This window comes from Mus pahari, chromosome 10, assembly GCF_900095145.1.
Source record: "Mus pahari chromosome 10, PAHARI_EIJ_v1.1, whole genome shotgun sequence".
Lineage (NCBI taxonomy): Eukaryota > Metazoa > Chordata > Mammalia > Rodentia > Muridae > Mus > Mus pahari.
In genome coordinates, this window is record NC_034599.1 from 15,986,500 (window position 1) to 16,007,838 (window position 21,339).

Consider the following 21,339-nt stretch of genomic DNA (forward strand, 5'->3'; position numbering starts at 1 on the left):
GAACTCAGAAATCCGCCTGCCTCTGCCTCCCGAGTGCTGGGATTAAAGGCATGCGCCACCACGCCCGGCTCTAGCAACCTATTTTTGATAAATATGTATATGGGTGTTTTGTCTGCATGTATGTATGTGCAGCATGTGTGTGTCTGGTGTCAGGAGGTGAGAAGGCATCAGTCAGGTTCCCTAAAATTGTGTTAGGTTTGTCAGCTACTGTTCAGGTGCTGCAGGCTAAACCCAGCTTTTTTGTAAATGTAGTCTGTGCTCTTAACTTCTAATCTATCTTTTCAGCCGTATGTATATGGGAACACACATGTTCAAGTGTGGAAGTCAGACAATTCCTAGGGGTGAGCTTTCACCCACTTTGTGAGTCCTGGGGATTGAACTCAGATCATCAGGTTCAGTCACCGGCTAAGCCATCTTGCTGGCCCTTTGTGTGATGTGTTTGAGATTATTTTATACGTGTGATTACCTGCATGTATGTATATACACCACATGAATGCCTGCTGACCGTACAGGCCAGAAGAGGACATCAGATCCCCAAGAACTAGAGTTATAGGCAGTTGTGAGCTGCCATATGTATGCTGTAAACCAACCCTGGTTTACAGGTCCTCAGGAAGAGCCAACCAGTGCTCTTAAGCATTGACCCAGCTCTCCAGTTCGGTTGGATTTTATTGAGAACACTGGCTCACCTTGAACTTACTGTGAGGGCATCAGGTGACAGGGATAAGAGGGAGCAGGATCTGCCCCTGATGCTAGCCTTGGCCTGGAGGTACCATCAGTTCCCCTTCTGCCTGGAGGAAACAGCATCACCTCTGCGTCCCTGCTGCAGCTTCTTTTCCAGCACTGGCTGCTCTACAGCTGCTGGATGGCAGCCAGAGGAAACCTGAAGCCCAGCTGGTATCATTGCCGTGTCCTTGTCTAAGTCAGCCAAGCTGTGGACAGACCCTGGCTCCCTGTTCCATGTTGCTTTGTCCCTATTCTTTAAGGTCCTGAGAGTCCAGGGAGGCTCAGAACCAGAGTATGCGCAGCACCTTTCCAGGCTTCAAAGACCAGCTACCTCCTCTGATGGAGTGATGTCCATCCAGCCTGGTGGCCTATGACTATGCCTCTGGGCCCCTCCTGCTCAGTCTTGGGTCACCTATGATCTGAGAGGGAGGATTTAAACATTTTTAGTTGAGGAACCACCCTTTTGGTTCATTCTGTACCTTAGTCTGCAGCAAAACAATGCTACAAGCTTTGTAGCTTAGTTCTTTTTCACAGTTCTGGAAAAATATATGTCTCTTGTTTTCCCCTAGAGTCACTCAAACACCAGCAAACCTGCACCTCTCTCACTCGCCCCTGTAGTTTCCTGGTGAGATTGCTTTTCTGGACTTGCAGAGAGCTGCTTCTCTTGTGTCCTTTGGGGACCTTGGCTGTGGTTTGGTTTGGTTTGGCTTGGTTTTTCGAGACAGGGTATCTCTGTGTGGCCCTGGCTGTTCTAGAGCTCTCTGTAGACCAGGCTGATCTCAAACTCAGATCCATCTGCTTCTGCCTCCGAGTGCTGGGATTAAAGGTACCTTGGCTGTCTTCACCTCCCTTTAAAGATAGAGCTTATGCAGCCCAGGCAGGCCTTATAATTCCCCATGTAGCCAAAGGTGACCTTGAACTTCTGACCTGCTCGTCTCTGGCTCCTAAATGCTAGGATTACAGGTTTACACTGCTATCCTTGATTTAGAGATTGAACCTGGGACCTGGTGTAGGAAGGAGAGCACTCTACTAAGCTAAAGCCTTGGTTAGCCTGGCTGTGCCTCTTATGAATAGGTACTCATCATAGCAGTCAGGCCTCACCCTTGTAGACTCCTTATCTCCCAGGATAGTCTTACCAGGAACCAGGGCTTCTTCATAGTGCATATTGGGACACTAGCATGCAGCCCATAGCAGAAGAGTGGGCATGTGTAGCTATCAAGGGTTTGTTCTACATCAGCCTTGACTATGGCAGTCACTCGTTCAACCCTCAAAATAACCCTCTGAAGTGAGAGTTTTCATAAGCCCATTACATGTTTTTCTTTTACACTTGAGCAGGCATGTGGAGGTTAGAGGACAGCCTGCAGGAAGAGTTGGTTCTCCTGTTCCTGAGGATGGAGCTCAAATAGTTAGGGATGGCACAAGCACCTCTACCACTGAACCATCTCTCCAGCTCCCAGCCACCCCGATTCATAGGCCAGTCATGTCATGAGGCTCCTAAAGCAGAATCATATCCTCCCTTTCCTGAGGCCATTGGATACTGGATACTCATAAGGCTGGGGAACCACAGAGCAGGGTCAGATCTCAGCAACTGGAGTCTGAAGCTGGTCCTGCCACTCCCGAACCTCAGGGACTGCTGAACCCACACATGTCTGCAGAGATGGACATTCAATGGTTAGGTTTCTTGTCTAGGGGACTCTGGACGCCTTTGTCTTAGTCACTGCTTCACTGTTCCATTGCTGTGAAAAAACACCATGATCAAGGCAACTTAAAAAGGAGGCATTTAGCCGGGTGTGATGGCGCATGCCTTTAGTCCCAGCACTCAGGAGGCAGAGGCAGAGGCAGAGGCAGGCGGATTTCTGAGTTCGAGGCCAGCCTGGACTACAGAGTGAGCTCCAGGACAGCCAGGGCTATACAGAGAAACCCTGTCTCGAAAAACCAAAAAAAAAAAAAAGAGGCATTTAATTGGGGCTAGCTCACTGTTTTAGCGGTTAGTCTATTATCACCATGGCAGGGAGCATGGTGGCACAAATGGCACTGGAGAAGCTTTACATCAGACAGGCAGAGACACTGGGCCTGGTGTTGCTGTTTAAAATCTCAGCCCATCCCTAGTGACACACTTCTTACAACAAGGCCATACCTACTAATCCTTTTCAAACAGTCCCATTCCTTGGTGAATAAGCATTCAAATATATGAGTCTGTGGGGCTGTTTGTATTCAAACTACTACAACCCCAATAGCACCCTGGCTGGGGTGCTATTGACCAAGTTGAACAGGCCTCTCAGAGGAGTTATTTCTTCCCCAGCTCCTATTGAGGCTGTGATTTGTCCTGGAGAAACCCCGGGGAGTCTAGCCTCAGCCCTGAATACAGAGGTCCGGGTAACAAAAAGCGAGAAATAGCAATGTCTGTCTGAAGAATAGTGATAGGTCCCCATCTCCTTCCTCAGGGATAATTTCTGCTTCATTTATTCATTAATCCCTTGGCCACCAGGAATTCCTGTCTTGTGCACAGGTCTAGACAGAAGAGTAGGAACAGTGGTAAATGAGGGCCCCTGGCTAGATCTCTTTTCTGAGACAGTGTCTATGCCTTGGTGTCCTGAGTGCTGGGATTACAGGGTTGTACCATCCAGCTCAATGCTTTCTTTATTAAATGGCTATATCTTGACAGTGTGTATGTAAGAAGCCCTCTGGTTATCCCATCTACATTTCCCTGTGACCATGGCTACAACTAGGTGACAATGCCTCAGGGCTGGAGCTGGCCGAGATTCCTGGGTAGATCTTTGATTCCCACAGAAGAACAACCAGTCAGGGAGATGAGAATCAGGTGTTTACCAGGTCAGGGTGACTGATAACGATTCATTCTGTACAAGGGGACTCTTGATACCAAGGGTGGACCCCCTGGGCCTGGGTCCTTTCAACTGTTCTGTTGTTTGTCTGGCTTTGTTTTGTTTTGTTTAGGTGGGGGTTGATAAGAGTATATGAAGGTCAGAGGACACAACTTGCAGAAGTTGATTCTTCAACCCTTGTAGGTCCCAGGGATAGAACCCAGATAGTCAGGCCATGTGACAAGTGATTTTTGTTGTTATTGTTGTTTTGAGGCTTTGCTTCTTCCCAGCAGTCTCGGCTTCCTGACCCCACAGGAGAGTCACGACCCAGCAGAGCTGCTTTAACGTCTCCTGACCTCTACCAATACCGTGTGGTACCTTGCCTATGGGACCATTGTACGGGCACTCACACACAGTCCTTAAAGCCTCACCTCAAGGTCTTTTCAAAATGCCCCAGCAAGTGCTCTGCTGTGCCCCCGTGGTGCACAGGTGGAGACTCCTACTGCCCACAGCTGAAGAACTCACAGGCTCCAGTGAGAGCTTGGCTGCATGCTAGCTACCTGCAGGTCTCCAGAGCCTTGGCATTGCCCCAGGAGTAGGGTGGGCAGTCTTCTGCTGTGAGGTTTCAGCTCTGTGTCTAGGCCTGAGAAGAGGTCACTGCATATATGGGTGCTTCCATTTGTGTGTGCCTGTGGATGACTGGTCTGGCTATTCAGGTCATGTTATGGCCATAGGCGCATGAGGATGGGCGACAGGTTTGCACCCTGGGGACATGCACATGGGAGGACTGCCTTCATGGGTGCACATAATAAGAGCACAGGATAAGGGTGTGATTGCTTGGGCATGAGGGTATGGGAGGTGTTGTGGGTGGGATCAGCATAACCTTGTAGGGAACAAGGTGCACAGGTTGGGCAGGTCGGGCCCAGCTCCTAGGTGCGTCCAGTTCTTCCTGCATCCTGTCTAGCCTCTATGTATCTGATGCGCAGCTCTCCCCTTGTATCCCTACAGGCTATATCCAGAAGATTAAGTCAGGAGAGGAAGACTTTGAATCTCTGGCCTCACAGTTCAGTGATTGCAGCTCTGCCAAAGCCAGGGGAGACCTGGGTCCCTTCAGCAGAGGTGGGCATGAGTGGACACCACCACACCCAGCACCTTCCCTCTGTTGTGGGTGGAAGGGCCCAGAGAAGCTCTGGAGCAGTGACTCTCCTGCACAGGCCTTCCTGTCCACCAGGTGGCAGCATAGCCCTCAGGCTTCCTGGCCCCGGTTTTTAGTACTGCAAAAGGGATATAAAACCTCCTTAGTGTCTTCCCTCCCAGGATCATTGTCCCCCTCACAGGCCCATCAAGGTGATTCTGGTTTGTCACTGGCATCTTCTGGAAGAGCTATAGGAAGGGACCCCTAAGCACTCCAGCTCCTGTGCCCCTTTGGCAGGTGGGGAAAATGAACAAGGGAGACAACCCAGAGCTCAGACCTATCTGCCAAGGGCAGAGGAAAGTAGATCCCTTCTTCCTCCTCTGTCTTCTCTCCTTCATCTCTTTGGTGTGGGCTGGAAGCGTGAGGTGTGGGCCCCTGCCTTGGAGTCGGGTAGCAAGCCTCTGCTGTTAGCCCTGGCCACCTCCCTGCAGGACAGATAATGTTCAGCCAGGAATCCGGAGTTCATCATGCAGTGTGTCTAAATGTACAGCACAGCTCTGCCTACTATCTCTCATGCTGTCCTTGGGCTTCCCAGGGCCTCCTTAATAGGCCTGTGGCTCAGCTGGGCCACAGCTCATCACTGCAGAATGACAGGCTATAAAACCCATGATGAATATGCTTGAGACTGAATGCAGGCAGGAGCCCCGTCTGCTGTGCAGCCTGCGCCTGACCTCCACTGTCTCTGCTGTTTCACAGGTCAGATGCAGAAACCGTTTGAGGATGCATCGTTTGCTCTGCGGACAGGGGAGATGAGTGGACCCGTGTTCACGGACTCGGGCATCCATATCATCCTGCGCACAGAATGAGGGCAGGCACCTGGCCAGCCTGCTCCGGCTGCCACACAGCCCACGGATGCCCTTCCTGCTACTGTCACACAGTATTTATTGTTCCTAAAATGACTGGGAGGGGCTCTGAGCACCCCGCTCCTTGTTTGCCCCCATTTGGGGCTGTCCTAGCCAGGCTCCTTCTGGAGGAACTGACCTCAGAAGGGCAATGGAGGTGGGGAGGCCCCCAGGCTCAGGGGGTCAGAGGTGACCTGATCCCCCAGGTTTCAGAGACAGGCAGGAGGGCCTTTTTTCTTGTTAGTTATATGCTCTGTTCCTCTGTTCAGTTGCAAAAAGCAGACGCTCCATACCTGGCGATGCAGCAACTCAGCCTCCAGGTGCAATGCAGCGCCCTATGCACCTTCCATTAAATCCGGAACCACTGGTTGGTGGTCCTGTATCATTACCGTCCTGGTGAGGTGTGGGGCCCTTGTCTCGGGGATGGGACTTTTACCCAGGTGTCCAGACTCTTCTCCGGCTCTAAGAAGCCTTCTTGTCCACAGCTTGGGGGGTGCTGGCAAGAACTCTTTCCACTAGCTAAATTCCCAGGGCTGCAAATACCTCCAAGCCCACCAGTCCAGACCCAATTGTGTAAGCACCCTGGGGACTGTTCAGGGATGCCCAGACCACCATCCCCCACCCCACTTCCAGCTGTTAGGTCTGGAATGATCTGGAGGGGGGACCTGGCTCTGCCTCTGCCTTGGCACACCCCCAGTGTCCATCCCTCCCCCTCAGCACACAGACAGACTGCTTATTGGTGAGAACAAATCACCCAGCATCTGCCACCCACTTCTGACTGGTTATTCCTGGGCTCAGCCACCAGACCTAGCACTCTCCAGGTGCTGTTTCCATGGCAACAGAGGCCCCCTCAACTGGAGGAGAGGGGGGCTTTATCAGCTCCCAGAACAGAAATCCTGTTGGAGGGGGCTGGGAAATGGATACTGCTTTGAGTGGCAGGTGGGGAGAGAAGGAGGGCTCTCCCTCCTTGGCTAGGACCCTATGTCTCCCACAACTGCCCCTGAGCCTATGGACTGAGGGCTCAGAATTCAATCAAGGTTTCTGCATATACCCACAAGTGATTGATGGGGAGTAGGGGGCAGCCTGGGTTGGGGGGGGGGTGGTTCTAACCAGCAAAGCTTGGGGGCCAGAGCAATATTAAGCCTGGACCCCAAGAGAGCCCTCCCTTCCCACAGGCCTGAGTCTCATGAACAGTCACCTGAGCCTGCTCCCATCTGGTTGCTTTTTAGAGCAATCGCTCTTTGCCAGCTGCCTGCTGGAGCATTTGTCATTAGGAAGGTTTAATGAGTTTTTTCCCAGCTCAGACAGGCACAGGCTGAGCTGAGCTGGCTATACCTCCAGCAGAATGTTCTCCAGTGGGCCAGTGTGGACTCGAGGCACAGTCAAGTTTCAAGTTTGGCTGTCTTGCAACAGTTGGGTGGGCCCAGGAGGCAGTGGCAGCCCTCCAAGTATCATGGGGCCTTTGGAGGGAAAAAGAGGAACCCTAGCTTAGCTTGCGACACCAAGAGCTCTGGAAGGTTCTCCCTAGGGACACTGCCACATCTGATCCACTGCCTGCAAGAAGCAGCAGGTATTACCATAGTGGTAATTTGTGCATCCCTATGTGTGGCCATGCGACTTGGTATCCGGGTTCTGTATGTTCCCAACCCTGTCTAGGGTCTGTCCTTTGGACCCCTGCCAACCCCTTTTCCTGTCTACACAATTGTAAAAACCTAAGACTGAACATTGCTGTTAGATAAATGAGCCCCAGGGGCCCACTCAGTGTCCCCAGCATATATTATTAACTACCTGTGGTTTCCCTCACCTGCTCCAAGTTCCCACCCAGACCTGCTACTGGGAACTGGCTATAAATCCTGGGCCTTTAGGATGGCAACTGTGTAACAAACCCCAACCCCAAGGGATGGAAACTTCTCTTTGTGCAGACTCCACTGCTCATTCTTAATGGGCTCTTCTTAGGCCAGACACAGGGGATTCTGGGTTATTGCTGCAGTAGGGAATGGCAGCCTCCTGATTATAGCCTAACGCTCATCTGTGATTTAGGGCAAGTTGGTTAATTCAGCACCACATAGCTCAAGACAGACAAATGAACAGAAGTGATGGATGGGTGAGGAGGGTAGGACCAATTGCTAATCCTTTGTAGTTACAGTGTGTGCCAAGTAATTTGTATATTAAGTGTATTTGCATTCAGGCATGCTTGTGCACATGTGTGTGCATGTATTCATTGACTATACATCAAGAGTGACACGGTGAGTGTGCTATCAGATGCTCTGGCCCAAGTAAACACTCAATGCCCACCTGTGACAGACATGTCCACATCAGTCCTGTCCTTTTGGAAACGTCTCTAGGTACAAGTCTCCCCTAGCAAAGGCTAGAACTCCACAGTGCTATAAGTGCAGTCAGGTTCTTCAAATCCGAGACCATGACCACCTTGAGCACAGGTCACATAGTGGGTTCCTCATGCTAAGCCTTTGCTGTCTTCAGTGGCATGAAGTTTGTCATGCTAATCCGGGGCTTTATTCTTTTCCCCAGTGTCGTGCTTGTTCACTTACGTGGGAATTAATTGCTCTTCTCGAGGATGCCTTTAGAAATTGGTTTTAAATGAGTGCATTAGGCAGCCCCATTCATTATTCATGGGTTTCCTTCCCAATATGGCATCCAAGTCTGAGTTCCCGGAGATGATTTAATCACAGAGGCCATTAATTAGAGATGGGGACAGCAGCCTCCTGGTGGCCTCAGCAGGGCGGGGTCATGGCCAGTGGAGATCTGCACATGCTGTTCCTGCTGTAGGTTCAGTGGGCTGCTGTGGGGGATGGGAAGCAGCGTGTATCAGTCACTGCTCCATTTCAGCTCAAAGCCCCGCGCATCACTCACTGCTCTCCCAAGTTGTGACGCCTTGGCCTCAGCCTTTCTGAAGCTGTGACTTTAATGCAGTTCCTTGTGTTGGGGTGGTCCTCCAACCATGAGACTATTCATTTATTTATTTTGGTTTTTCTAGACAGGGTTTCTCTGTGTAGCTCTGGCTGTCCTGGAACTCACTCTGTAGACCAGGCTGGCCTCGAACTCAGAGATCCGCCTGCCTCTGCCTCCCAAGTGCTGGGATTAAAGGTGTGCGCTACCACTGCCCAGCTCATAAAACTATTTTTGTTGCTCCTTCATACCTGTAATTTTGCTACTGTTATGAACCATAAATATTTTTGGAGATAGAGGTTTGTCAGAGGGGTCTTGACCTACAGGTTGAGAACCACTATGCCCTTATACCACAGACCTGGCTGACATGAAGCCCTCATCGTTCTGTGGCTCAGTTGGCAAAATACTTGCCTAGCATCAGTGAAGCCTTGGGGTCCATCCTCAGCATCATTACAAACCAGGCATGGTAGTGGAAGCAAGATCGGGAGGATCAAAAGCTCAAGGTCACCTTTGGCTAGAGCCCAGTCTATGCTGTGTGGGCCCATTTCCTAACCAATCCTTTATCCCCACCCCCCCGCAGTGTCACAGCTGGGGCACCAGGCCTCTGGCTGCCTAACCCTGTTGTGCCACCTAGTGTTTGTAACCCTGTTGTGCCACCACCTAGTGTTTGTCAGGTTGTTTGACTGGTGCTTGCTTGTTTAGCATAATGAATAGACTAAGGGAGACAGAACCGACTGCCAGGAGGACGTACCTAAGGAGGAGTAAGTAGCTCATGGCTCTGTTTCAGCCTGACTGCCTCCCAGGACTCCTGTCCTCACTGCACTGAGTACATCTCTGCCCCAGCCTCTTAGAGTGCAGTGGGTTTGCTCAAACCCTGGCTAGGTACACCTTTTCATTTAGTTGAGTCTTGCAGTTAACTAAATGAAAAGTTTAACTTGTGTAAAAACGATCACTGCAGTTACATAGCAGAGAAGAAATTGGGGCCCTAACCTTCTCAAGAGCAGCCAAACTGTTAAAAAGCCATTAGAACCAGACAGCTTAGTGATGTGCCCGTGTGATCAGTGAGACAGCACTGGGGAAGGCCCACTGAAGGCCATTTCTCATCGCCATAATAGAACTCTATGCTGTTCCAATCCAGTTGCTTTTAAGTTAATGGCTTTCGACTGAAACACCTTTGGGTTGGGTGGGCTCCTCCAGGGCCTAGCTAGCTCTGGGAAGGGCTGTCTAAGGACACCAGCTCAGGTCACACCAGAAGCACAGGTAATAGAGACTCCGTGGAGCCAAGTCTTCTGCAGTTACCACTAGCTACAAAACAACCCAGGCACCAAATGTCAAAGGTCCGGTTTATTCTGGCAACCCGGAAAGAAAACATGTAAATAATAAATTTAAAAAACAAAATCCATGCACTCAGATCCAGGGATGGGTGGGAGTGAGGGGTAAGGAGTGTGGGAGACTGGGAAAGGAAGAGGAGGGAGAGTGGATGGAGGGAGAAGAGAGGAGAGGTTCCGATCAATAAGGAAGAGAAGCATCCATAAAAAGGCAGAAAGACTCAGAAGTGGAGTATCAAAAGCAGAGATCAATAAAATGGAGAAAATGCATGGGTAGAGATACTGAGAACAGAAAGCTGGGCTGGGGAAGTGGGGAGAAGGAATCTAGGAAGGCAAGGGCATGACCAAGAGAAGGCTGGGGGGGGGGGAATCACAGGCGATGTGGGAAGGCTCCCCAAAGCCCTTGCAGGGGCACCTAGGGGTCCCCGGCAGTGCTGATGACGTGGAAGAGGGTGACGTTGTACAGCACCTGGTGCCCGTTGTTCCAGGTATACAGGGCCCGCTCCCTGGGGTTGTAATCCAGCATCGAGATGTGGGAGTACTGGTTGTGGAAGGGCACATCCGTGTACTCATAGCTGGACGTGTTGGTGAAGTACGCAAAGTAGACCTTGGCTCCGGCCAGGTGAGAGTTGGTCACATAGAGGACACCGCAGATCATGAAGGCCTCGCCGGCGCTGCGCTTAGGGTACCCGGTGTCCCAGGATCTCACGACCTCCAGGGTGTGAGGGTCCAGCCGACTGACTACTATGTTGCCCGCATTCTGGTTGGTGGTATACACAGCCCACAGCCCACTCTCGTCTACCATGAAGTCCATGTCCGAGAAGCCGCCCCAGGAGTAGGGGAAGGTGTTATTGTAACCAGCCCCGGGGAGGCTCCTCTGCACCAGCACAGAGCGGGACCGGAAGTGGTACTTGACCACCACATTGCTCTGGTACTTGTTGTAGAAGAGAGAGCCATTGTATACCACATGGCCCGTACCTGCCCATGGCTGTGGCAGCAGGTGCTGGATGAAGTTCTGGCCTTTGATGAAGTCTCCCAGAGTACGGAACTCCAGCACGCGGCGGCCTTTGTAATAACCATCCATGTACCAGACCTATGAGAGCAGCAGCCAGTCACTGGAGGGACTGTAACCTGTGACCCTCCGACACTGGCCAGCCAGGCAACATCAACCTTTGGTCATCATAGTCAGCCATTATCAGCGTGTCGCTACTCAGTCACCATCCTTCCTATGACCTTAGTGACCAGTTATAGACTAGTGATTGTGAACATTAGTGGGCCTGGGCAGATGACTCAAGGGGTAAAGTGCCTGCCATGCAAGCACAAGGACCTGAGTTTGGATCCCAGCACCCATAAAAGTGCTGAGCACAGTGGTGTGCAGCTGTAACCACACTGCAGGGGAGGCCGGAGACAGATCTTTGGAGCTCATCAACCAGCCAGCATAGTCATATTGATGAGCTGCAAGTTCTGTGAGAGATCCTGACTCGGGGGAAGGGGGATTTGAAAGGGCCAGGAAGGTGACTCAATGGGGAAGTTTCTGCTTTGCAAGCAGAAAGATTGTCTGACCCCAGAACCCATCTGAGAAGCTGACCATGGCGGTATGTGCCTATAACCCCAGCGCTCTTGAGCACAGAGACAGGAGGATCAACAGGGGCATGCTGACTGCCAGCCTAGCTCAGTTAGTGAGAGAGCCTATATCCAGGATTAAGGCTGGGAGTGATACAACGGGGCACCTGACATCCCCGGTCTGTGAGCACACACATCTGTACACAAACCTACATCGAACACACACTAAAGGGAAAAGAAAATACAGTGGAGAACAATAGAGAAAAACATTCTGACCTCTGGCCTCCACATGCAGGGGCACACACCTGTCTATGCACATTCCCTTATGAACACATAACAAAAGGACCCTAAATTAGTGGTGGTTTCCAGAAGGATCGGGGAACATTTTCCTCTAGGGGACTTACTGGGACCACAGAGTCACTGGACACTAGGCTGAGAATGTTCATTGAACAGCTATTGGGTAATAAGAGGTTACTTTGATTTCACTATATTTTGGTTGGTTGGTTGGTTGGTTGGTTGGTTGGTTTTTGAGTAGAGTCTAACTATGTAGCCCAGGCTGGCTTGGAACTCATTTTGTAGACCAAACTGGCCTTGATCTCACAGAGTCACACCTGCATCTGCCTCCTAAATTAAGTGCTGGGATTAAAGAGGTTTGCCACCGAGCCGGGCGTGGTGGCGCGTGCCTTTAATCCCAGCACTTGGGAGGCTGAGGCAGGCGGATTTCTGAGTTCGAGGCCAGCCTGGTCTACAAAGTGAGTTCCAGGACAGCCAGGGCTATACAGAGAAACCCTGTCTCGAAAACAAACAAACAAACAAACAAACAAAAAGAGGTTTGCCACCTTGTCTGGCTAACTCCTGTAAGCACAGATTTCCGGGCATGTCACTGACCCGCAGCAGCAACACTGTCAGCACCATGCTCAAATGCACTTGTGAATGACCTCATATGGAGGTGAGACTTAAGAACTTCAATATTGAAGGATAAGAAAATCACAAGAACAATATGAAGGCACCTGCCCAAGTGTCTGTGGCTAAGAGTGCACAGGACTAGTTAAGTTCAAATCCAATTCCAATAACCAGCTGGTTGGACCATCGTTATCTGTTGAGGTCAGTGATCGCAATGGAGTAGTGTAGAGTTACTGCCTTGCTTGCTTGATCACCCATTGTGATGGTTAGCTTTTAAAGATTTATTTATTAGAATTTTATGTATGAGTGCTCTATCTGCATGTACACCTGCACACCAGAAGAAGACATTAGATCCTATTTCAGATGGTTGTGAGCCACCGTGTGTGTGCTGGGAATTGAACTCAGGACCTCTGGAAGTGCAGCCATTGCTCTTAACCACTGAGCCACCTCTCCGGATTGTGGTGGTTAGCTTCAGCTTGAAACAACGGAGAACTACCTAGTGAGTCTCAGTGAGAGACTGTCTGCAGAGTTGGGCTGTGGACATGTCTATAGGGAATTGTCTTAATTGTTCATTAATGTGGGGAGACCCGGCCCATTGTGGACAACATTCACTAGACAAGGAGTTCTGAACTGTATGAGAATGGAGGAACTGAGCTGACCCCAAGCAAGCAAGAATGCATGCGTGTGTGTGTGTGTGTGTGTGTGTGTGTGTGTGTGTGTGTGTGAGCGTGCAGTGCATTTCTCTCTGATCCTGACTGTGCTTGTGATGTGACTAGCTGTTTGAAATCCGTGTCTTGACTTCCCTACAGTGATGGACTTTAACCTGGAATTGTAAGGTAAACTCAGCCCCTTCCTTCTCTAAGTTACTTTTTGTCAGGGTATCTTATCAGCCGCAGAGGCCAGAGGAGGACATCAGATGTCCTGCTGTATCCACCTCCTCCTCATTTCTTTGAGATAGGGTCTCTAAATTAACCTGGCACTGGGCCCAGTAAGCTCCAGTGATCCCCCTGTCTCAGCTCCCCACAGCACTGGTGCACATGGCCACTCATGGATGGGGTTTGAACTCGGGTCCTCATGTTTGTGGAGCAAGCACTCTTGCCCCAGTGCTACACTTCCCTCCCTAGCCCTATGCCGTTTTAATTTCTGCAAGTACTATATGATGTCTACACCATGACAAGATTGCCTAACTGCAGTTCTCAGAGTGTGTCCCTGATGTCAAAAGACACATGCACTCTGCAACCATATTCTCTAGACAAATGACATAGACTGACAAGGACAGAGGGACCTCAGTCTTGTGGTCACTAGGCAGTCGAGGGAAGGGCCAAAGACTCAGGATGAGTACAAGCCACTGGCATGAGACTGTAAAGGTAAGTAAAGGTGCCTGCTTCCAAGCCGACAACCTCAGTTCAATCCCCAAGAGCCACATGGCAGGAGGAGAGAATTGAACCAAGCAAGTTGTCCTCTGACCTATACATACATGCTGTGGTACACATGTACACACATATCCATGTGCACATACACACTAAGTAAATAAAATTATTTTTAAATAGTGAGTGGGCTGGACATGGTGGTAGTACACACCCTTCATCCCAGCACTCAAAAAGCAGGGACAGGCAGATCCTAACTCCAGCTCTAGGGACATCCAGTGGCCTTTTCTCTTTCAAGTGCACTACCCACCTCCCCATATTCACCCAGTTAAAAATAATAAAACGGAAACCTAAATAAGAGTCAAGTGTGGATTCCCTGGGCGGGTGCCTGCAGGCAGTCACTGAAGTGAGATCACTCACCCTGCTGTCTGCACTGGGGGCCATTGTGTCAGACATCCAGGAGCCGAAGCGGGACCCCATGGCCCGAATGGTAATAGGGTTACTGACGCCTGTCAGCTTCCCGCAGCCTGGGAGATGGGAACAATGAGCTTGAGGATAGACTACAGCAAGAGCTCAGGGGAGGCAGGACACTGGGTGCACGGGGAAGGGCTGTGGACTGGGGTCAGGGAGGAAACCTGAGTGTGATCTCAGGATGTCAACTTGGACATAAAGGGTTGAAAATGAGCCAAAGCTACTTCCAGCTTTGGGGCCTGAGGTGGCCTTGGGTTAGGGAGACCAAAGAGGGAGGGTTAGCAGTTAGATGCCAAACCGTACCTAGCTTTGGAGCACACGGGCAGCATTGGGCTTGGGTGTGGAGATCGGGGTTGGGGGCAGGCTTCAGGGTCAAGGCATACCCAGCTTCTGCGCGCAGGCATGGAGTCGGGCTTCCAGGGCCATCACGCGCTGTTGCAAGTCCTCGTACCCGTAGGCACCCATTTCCTCCTGGATGGCAGCCAGGTTGCCAGAGAGGTTCCTCACCTCCTCCCGCAGGCGCACAATGGTCCGTGTGTCTGCTTTGTACTGCTCCAGCACTGAACTCAGGGGCAGCAGCTCTGTCATCCTGTCCTTCAGTTCCTGCTCACCAGGAGAAAATGGCCGCCGATCCGACCCCTGACCCTTGACCCATACCTTCATCCCCTATCGTCTTGGATACAGTGCTCATCCCTTGCCAACGGATGCCTTCAGGACCCCAGTGGCCAGCCAACCCCTCATTTCTTCCCAGATGTGGCCCCACCCTTGGAACTCAGGTCCTCTGGCTTTCACCGCAATCACTCTTATTGCAGCTCCTCCCCAAACCCTCCAACCACTCTCTTGACCTCAGAGCTGAGCTCAGAAGAACCCACCTGAAAGCTTTTGGCTGAAACTGACCCATCGGCTGCCCTGAGCCTTGCATCCAGGCTCCGCATGAGGGTCTCCATGCTGCGAACATACTGGAGATCCCGGTATGTCCTTAGCTCAAGGACCTCCATGGACTGAGACACATTCTGGACCTAGAAGGAAAACCATTCAGGAGACAAGCTCCTCCTCCCAGCCACTGACAGAATCAGGCAGCCAGGACCAGTTCAGACCCCTGCCAACCCTAGTCTCCCCTGATCTCACTGGCAACTTTCCGATAGCAGGCTCCACAAAGTCCCATCCCCTTCACACCTGGCCCCTCCTCCCCAACACTTGGATTCCGCCCTCCGGATACAGCAAGGCAGAGGGTCTTTTCCAAAATGAAAACTAGAACCAGGAGTGGTAGCACACACCTGTAATCCCAGCACTTGGAGGAATAGGCGAAGGATCAGAATTTCAAGGGTACCCTCAAAAAAAGGGCCCAGGCTGGGTGGTGGTGGTGCACACCTTTAGTCCCAGCACTTAGGAGGCAGAGGCAGGTGAATCTCTGTGACTTTGAGACCAGCCTGGTCTACAAAGTGAGTTTCAGGACAACCAGGACTATACAGAGAAACCCTGTCTTGAAAAGCAAAAAAGAGCCCAAAGTGGTGGGCCACAGTTGTGATCCCAGCATTCAGGCTAAAGCAGGAGGATTGCCATGAGTTCCGGTTCAGTCAAGGCTTCAGCATGAATTCCAGGTCAGTCTGGGTCAGAGTATAACCTTGTCTGTAACAACAACAACTACAACAACAACAAAAAGCAAAAACAGCGGTGGGAGGATCCTGGGGCTTTAAAAGCTCAGTAATAGAGTGGTTGTCAGGGGTGTACAAAGCCCTGGATCCAACCCCTGCATAAACTGGGTGGTTCATACTTGTATGCAAACCACTTGGGAAGTAGATCCAGGAGGATTTGAACTTCAAGGTCCTCCTTAGATACACAGTGAGTTCAAGAGCAGCCTAGGCTATAGAAGACCCGGAGGTACACATCACTAGTCATGCCATGAACTATTTTTTTTTCCAGCCACTGTGAACCAGGGCACTACGTGAAAGTCCACAGCTTTGGGGAAAGCAGTTTCAGTAAGGGCAGTGGGCAGAGCAGGACTCTGAGAGGCAGGGGTGGGTGGGTTGCAGGTCCCCAGGTGCTTCCTGCCGCCAAGTCAGCTTCCTCCTCTGTTCAGTGAGGGGGGTGGTTGCAGTTATCACAGCTGACACAAATAGGCAGTGACAGGGACTTCAGTCATCAAAGAATCCGAAACATCCTGGAGACAGATGAAGTGGAGGCAGCCAGGGTGAAAAGGATTCTGCATGCAGGCATGCGCGCGCGCACGTGTGTGTGTGTGTGTGTGTGTGTGTGTGTGTGTATGCATATATCTCTGTGTGTGTGTTTGTGTGTACATCCATATCTATGTGTAAGTGTGTTAGGTGTGTGTGCATACATACCTCTGTGTGTGCATACATACCTATGTATTTATATGTGTGTGCATACATATCTATGTATGTAAGTGTGTATATGTGTGTGCATACACATATATGTATATAAGTGTATGTGTGTGTGCATACATATCTATGTATGTAAGTGTGTATAGATGTATGCATACACATCTGCATAAGTATGTCTGAAGGCCAGAGATTGATGTTGATTGTTTCCACAATAACCCTCCACCTTATTCTTTGAGACAGGGTCACCAAACCTGAAGCTCACACTTCAGCCAGACTGGTTCACACTTCAGCCAGACTGGTTCACACAAGTTCCCAACTACTCCTCTCTCCTCTTTAAAACGTTTTAAAATTACATTTGTTTGTTTGGTATGTGGCAGTCAGAGGACACTTGGTGGGAGTTCGTTCTCTCTGCTAACCGTATGGGACCTGAGGATTGAACTCAGGCCGTAAGGCTTGGCAGCAACCCAGCACCCCTCCTCACCTCCCACTCAACAGGGTCTTCCTGTGTGGCCCAGGCTGGACTCAAACTTGTGGCCGTCATTCTGCCTCAGCTTCCCAAGTCTTGGCATTATAGGTGTGCACTGCCACTCCCAGCTGCACAATTTGCACAATCCTTTACAAAATGAAGAGCAGGGACACCCAAGGCTGCATCGAGCATTGGCTGCCTGGTCAGGGTGCACAAGAACAAACGAAGACATTGCCCCTGACAGGACAGCCGTCCCAGCTCTGTTATCATGTGGCCACTCTCTCTAGGAAACCTGGAACAAATAATGAATGAAGGCATTCACCTGGAAGACAGACGTGGGTACATGCCTATCACTCATCCCAACACTCCGGAGACAGAAGCAGGAGGACCAGAAGTTCAAAGCTTGAGCTACATAGTGAATTTTAGGACAGCCTGGGCTACGTGATACTGTTTCAAAATGGAAAAGCAACCACGTAGGACAAGTGGTGCCCAGTTTTAGTTCCAGTGCTAGAGAGGCAGAGACAGGTAGATCTCTGTGAGTTTGAGGCTAGTTTGGTTCATCTAGCAAGTTCCAGGCCAGCCAGGGCTTCACAGTGAGACCTGTCTCAAAATAACAACAACAACAACAACAACACAACAAGAAAGGTAAATTCAAAATATTTAACAGAGCTGGGTATGGTTACAAACGCCTTTAATCCTAGCAATGGAGAGACAGAGGCAGGTGGATCTCCAAGTTCAAGGCCAGCCTGGTCTACAGAGAGGGTTCCAGGAAAGCCAGGGTTACCTAGGGAGATCCTATCTCAACAAAACAAAAAAAAATAAAAAATATTTAATAAAAATGTAAATAAAAAAAGAAAAAACCCTACCTAGATGGTATCTTGGTCATTGGCCACTTTAAGACAAGCTACCCAGCTGGATGTTCTGTGGTTTAGCCTAGATGGTGACAGGTGGAGGAGAGGCAAAAGGGAAGATCAGCCTTCCCCCCCCCCCGTGCGTGCTAAGCCCTACCTTCTCCATGAGCTGCCGAAGCTCTCTGCTCCGACCGTCCCGGGCACAGGTGCTCTGTGCTGGGATCACAGCTGTACAGATGCACTTGCCGTCAGGTGCCTGGGCTGACGTGTAGAGCTGCCAGCCCTCCTCCGGGCTCTGGAAGAGAGTCTGCAGAGGAAAGGCTGCAGTCAGAGAGTCGGAACCCAGAGTGGGCTCTCTTCCATCTTACTGGAAAGGGCCCTGCATGCATGAGAACCTCAGTTCAGATCCACAGAGCCCATGAAAAAAGATAGAGACAGAGACTGGCTGGCCGCTGGAGGCTCTCTGGCCTGACTGGACAACTGGACACCTTAGCAGGCCAATGAAAGGCTCTGTCTCAAACAGAAGGTGGGAGGTACCTGAGGAACATCACCTACTGAGATCTTCCTCTGGTCTCAGCACATGTGTACAAGTGCATACCAGCACACACATGCGCACATGTGTACAAGTGCATACCAGCACACACATGCGCACATGTGGGGAGACAAGGGGAGAAGCACTTACCATGCCACTATGAGGACCCGAGTTTGCTTCCCCACAACCCACATAAAGTAGACACTGGAGATCATGTCTGTAACCCTGACACTATATCAAAGTGGGAGGTGCAGACAGGATTGGGTATCCACAGTAAGTTCAAATCAATACATTGATCTCCCAGTAGTGCTTAAGGAAACCCTGTTTCAGAAGAAAGAATGTAGAATGGAGGGTAACATCATTTTTGTTCATTTGTTTTTTTCAAGCAGGGCTGTCCTGGAACTCACTCTGTAGACCAAACTGGACTTGAACTAAGAGAGCTGCCTGCCTCTGCCTCCCAAGTGCTGGGATTAAAGCTGTACTCCACAATATCCCAGCATAGCAACATCTTTAAAGAGCAGACACCAGGGTCAGACAAGATGGCTCAGTGGGTAAAGTGCTTGTTGCATAAGCATGAGGATCTAAGTTCAGATCCCCAGCACCCACAAAAAGCCCTGGATGGTGGGGCAAGTTCTGGGGCCATTGTTACAGGAGGATCTCTGTAGTGTCTAGCCGGCCTAGCCTGCTTGGTGAGCTCCAGGCTACAGAGAGACCTGTCTCAGAAACAGCTGAGTGGCTCCTGGTGAACTATGCCTGAGGTTGTCCCTGGTCCCCACATGCCTGCTGTGTATACACATCCACACACATTTCAAACGTGGAGGAAACACACACAAATGTAAATAAGTAGAGATTGCACATGTTGAATTGTTGAGTAATACAGACAGAAGACATTTGAGGAAAAGAGGGTGTGAGGAGCAGGTGTCATTCAGGGTGTGACTTCCGGTGAGTGCAGACTGGACGGGATAGGGGAGCACCATCTGTATGGAAAGGTGTTCCAGGCAGGACGAACAGCAAGACCTGAGGCAGGGTCATGGACTTGGGTGACAGGAGCAGGGTGAGCCAGGCACTAAGTGAAGGGAGGCAAGAGTGGGGAGGTGACAGTGTGACAGTGAAGGAGCTGATGAGCAGCAGCTAGGACTTTGGCTTCTGGTGTGGATGAGGTAGAAGTCATGGAGAATCATCAGCAGAAGAGAGATAGATGCTTACTGACGCACTGACGCCGCACTGACGCGGGTGCTCAGTCCCAGCTCATAGGGACTGCTGGAGTCCAGCGAAGACAGTGAGCAGTGACCATGAGATGAGAAACGCAGAACTCCGGTCCTATCTAGCATGCTTGGTTTTGTATTGAGACAGGAGCTCACGTAGCACATGCTGGCCTCAAACTCCATCTTGTAGCCATGGATGACGGTGAAATCCTGATCCTCCTGCCTCCACCTCCTGAGCACTAGGCTGACAGTCATGAACAGCTACCCTGTGTTCCTGCAGTGCTGAGGAGGGAAGCCAGGTCTTTATGGCAAGCACTGGGCGTGCTGGGCAAGCATGAGCCACTGAGCCCAGCCCTGCCTGCAGTGTGTCCTGGAGAGGCAAGCAGCGCACAAGCCACTATCTGCACGGCTGTTACTGATCCCAGAGGCAGTGCCAAGGAGATGAGGCAGAGGTAAGCCAGGCTGAGTCGGGAGCAATTGGGGAGACTCCTGCTGCGTGCCCATCTCTTCCCACTCAATACATTCTTTTATTGAAATGTGAGCAAATGAGCTAACTACACAGTGAGCTCCACACCTCCACTAATTTATAAGAAAAATAATCCATTCACAGATGACAGAGGAGACGGTGGTAGTGACTCAGGCTTGTGCTTCTTACACCGTACCTGAGCTGGGGACTCCCTCTGTAAGAGCCTGCACGGTTTACCTTGCATGAACTCCTGCTCAATATTTTGTTTCCTTTTACAAATTACATTTATTTATTTACTTACTTACTTACTGTGTGTGTGTGTGTGTGTGTGTGTGTACACATTGTGTGGCTCAGAATGCATGTGGAAGCCAGAGGTCAACTGGCAGAAATTGGTTCTCTATTTCCACAGTGTGATTCCCTGGAATAGAACCCAGGTCATCAGGTTTGGTGGCAAGTGTTTTTACCCGCTGAGCCATTGCACCTACTGGCCAAGCCAGAGAGATGACTCAGCAGTTAGGAGCACTGGCTGCTCTTCCAAATGACCCATGTTCAATTCCCAGCATCCACATGGCAGCTCACAACTGTCTGTAATTCCAGTTCCAGGGGGTCTGACATTCTCACACATGGAAGCAGAACACCAGTATACATAAAATAAAAAATGTAATGAAAAGAAATGTTTTAAAAAGAAAAAAAGTGAATTAGGCAGAGCCAAGGCTCAAACAGCAGAAACCTCCCTGAGGGCTGATAGACAATTATGGTTGCTGGAGGAGGGACTAATGAGACCACAACCATCTCTGAGGGTTGATGGGCAATTAATGGTAGCTGGGGTTGGGGGATGAAGCTCAAGGCTCTGTCCCTGCCTTAGGATTAACATGCAGTAATGGTTGCTCAGGAGGAAAAGACATTTCCTCTGTGGTTTGGCCCCTGGTAAGGAGCCTATCACCCTGTAAACAGCCCTTCACCCACATTCTGTAAGCAATCAACCCTCACAAACCCCACTGGGTCACAAAAAAAGAAAAAAACATGAAAATAGAAAAGCTGGCTGGGAAGAGGGAGGAGTCAGCAGGAGTGGGCGGGACCAGGGAGGGATGGGATGAATACAATGAGCTGGGAAGAGGGAGGAGTCAGCAGGAGTGGGCGGGACCAGGGATGGGATGGGATGAATACAATGAGCTGGGAAGAGGGAGGAGTCAACAGTATGATTTTTTTTTTTTTTTTGCCTGAGTGTGTGTTTTCAGTCCCCTGGAGCTGCAGTTCCAGACAGCTGTTAGGGGCCATGTGGGTGCTGGCAATGGAACCAAGGCTCTCTACAGCAGTCAATGCTCTTAACCTCTGAGCCATCTCTCCAGCCCATCA

The 21,339-nt window shown here is 50.5% G+C and overlaps 2 protein-coding genes across 3 annotated transcripts in view; one reads left to right on the plus strand and one right to left on the minus strand.

Annotated features, from left to right (window-relative positions):
- Pin1 (peptidylprolyl cis/trans isomerase, NIMA-interacting 1) overlaps positions 1-5,948 on the plus strand; it is an 11,154-nt gene extending 5,206 nt beyond the window's left edge. Inside the window, exons 3-4 of the mRNA XM_021207151.1 lie at positions 4,554-4,664; positions 5,437-5,948. Of these exons, the coding sequence (XP_021062810.1) occupies positions 4,554-4,664; positions 5,437-5,546 (221 nt within the window). The 3' untranslated portion in view covers positions 5,547-5,948. The remainder of the gene's footprint in view (positions 1-4,553; positions 4,665-5,436) is intronic.
- A 3,864-nt stretch (positions 5,949-9,812) lies between these two features.
- Positions 9,813-21,339, minus strand: part of Olfm2 (olfactomedin 2) — a 77,756-nt gene continuing 66,229 nt past the window's right edge. For both annotated transcript variants that reach the window (XM_021206525.2, XM_021206521.2), the window contains exons 2-6: positions 17,938-18,087; positions 14,994-15,140; positions 14,505-14,724; positions 14,071-14,177; positions 9,813-10,910 (exon numbers count right to left, since the gene is read on the minus strand). In XM_021206525.2, the coding sequence (XP_021062184.1) occupies positions 10,233-10,910; positions 14,071-14,177; positions 14,505-14,724; positions 14,994-15,140; positions 17,938-18,087 (1,302 nt within the window). In that variant the 3' untranslated portion in view covers positions 9,813-10,232. The remainder of the gene's footprint in view (positions 10,911-14,070; positions 14,178-14,504; positions 14,725-14,993; positions 15,141-17,937; positions 18,088-21,339) is intronic.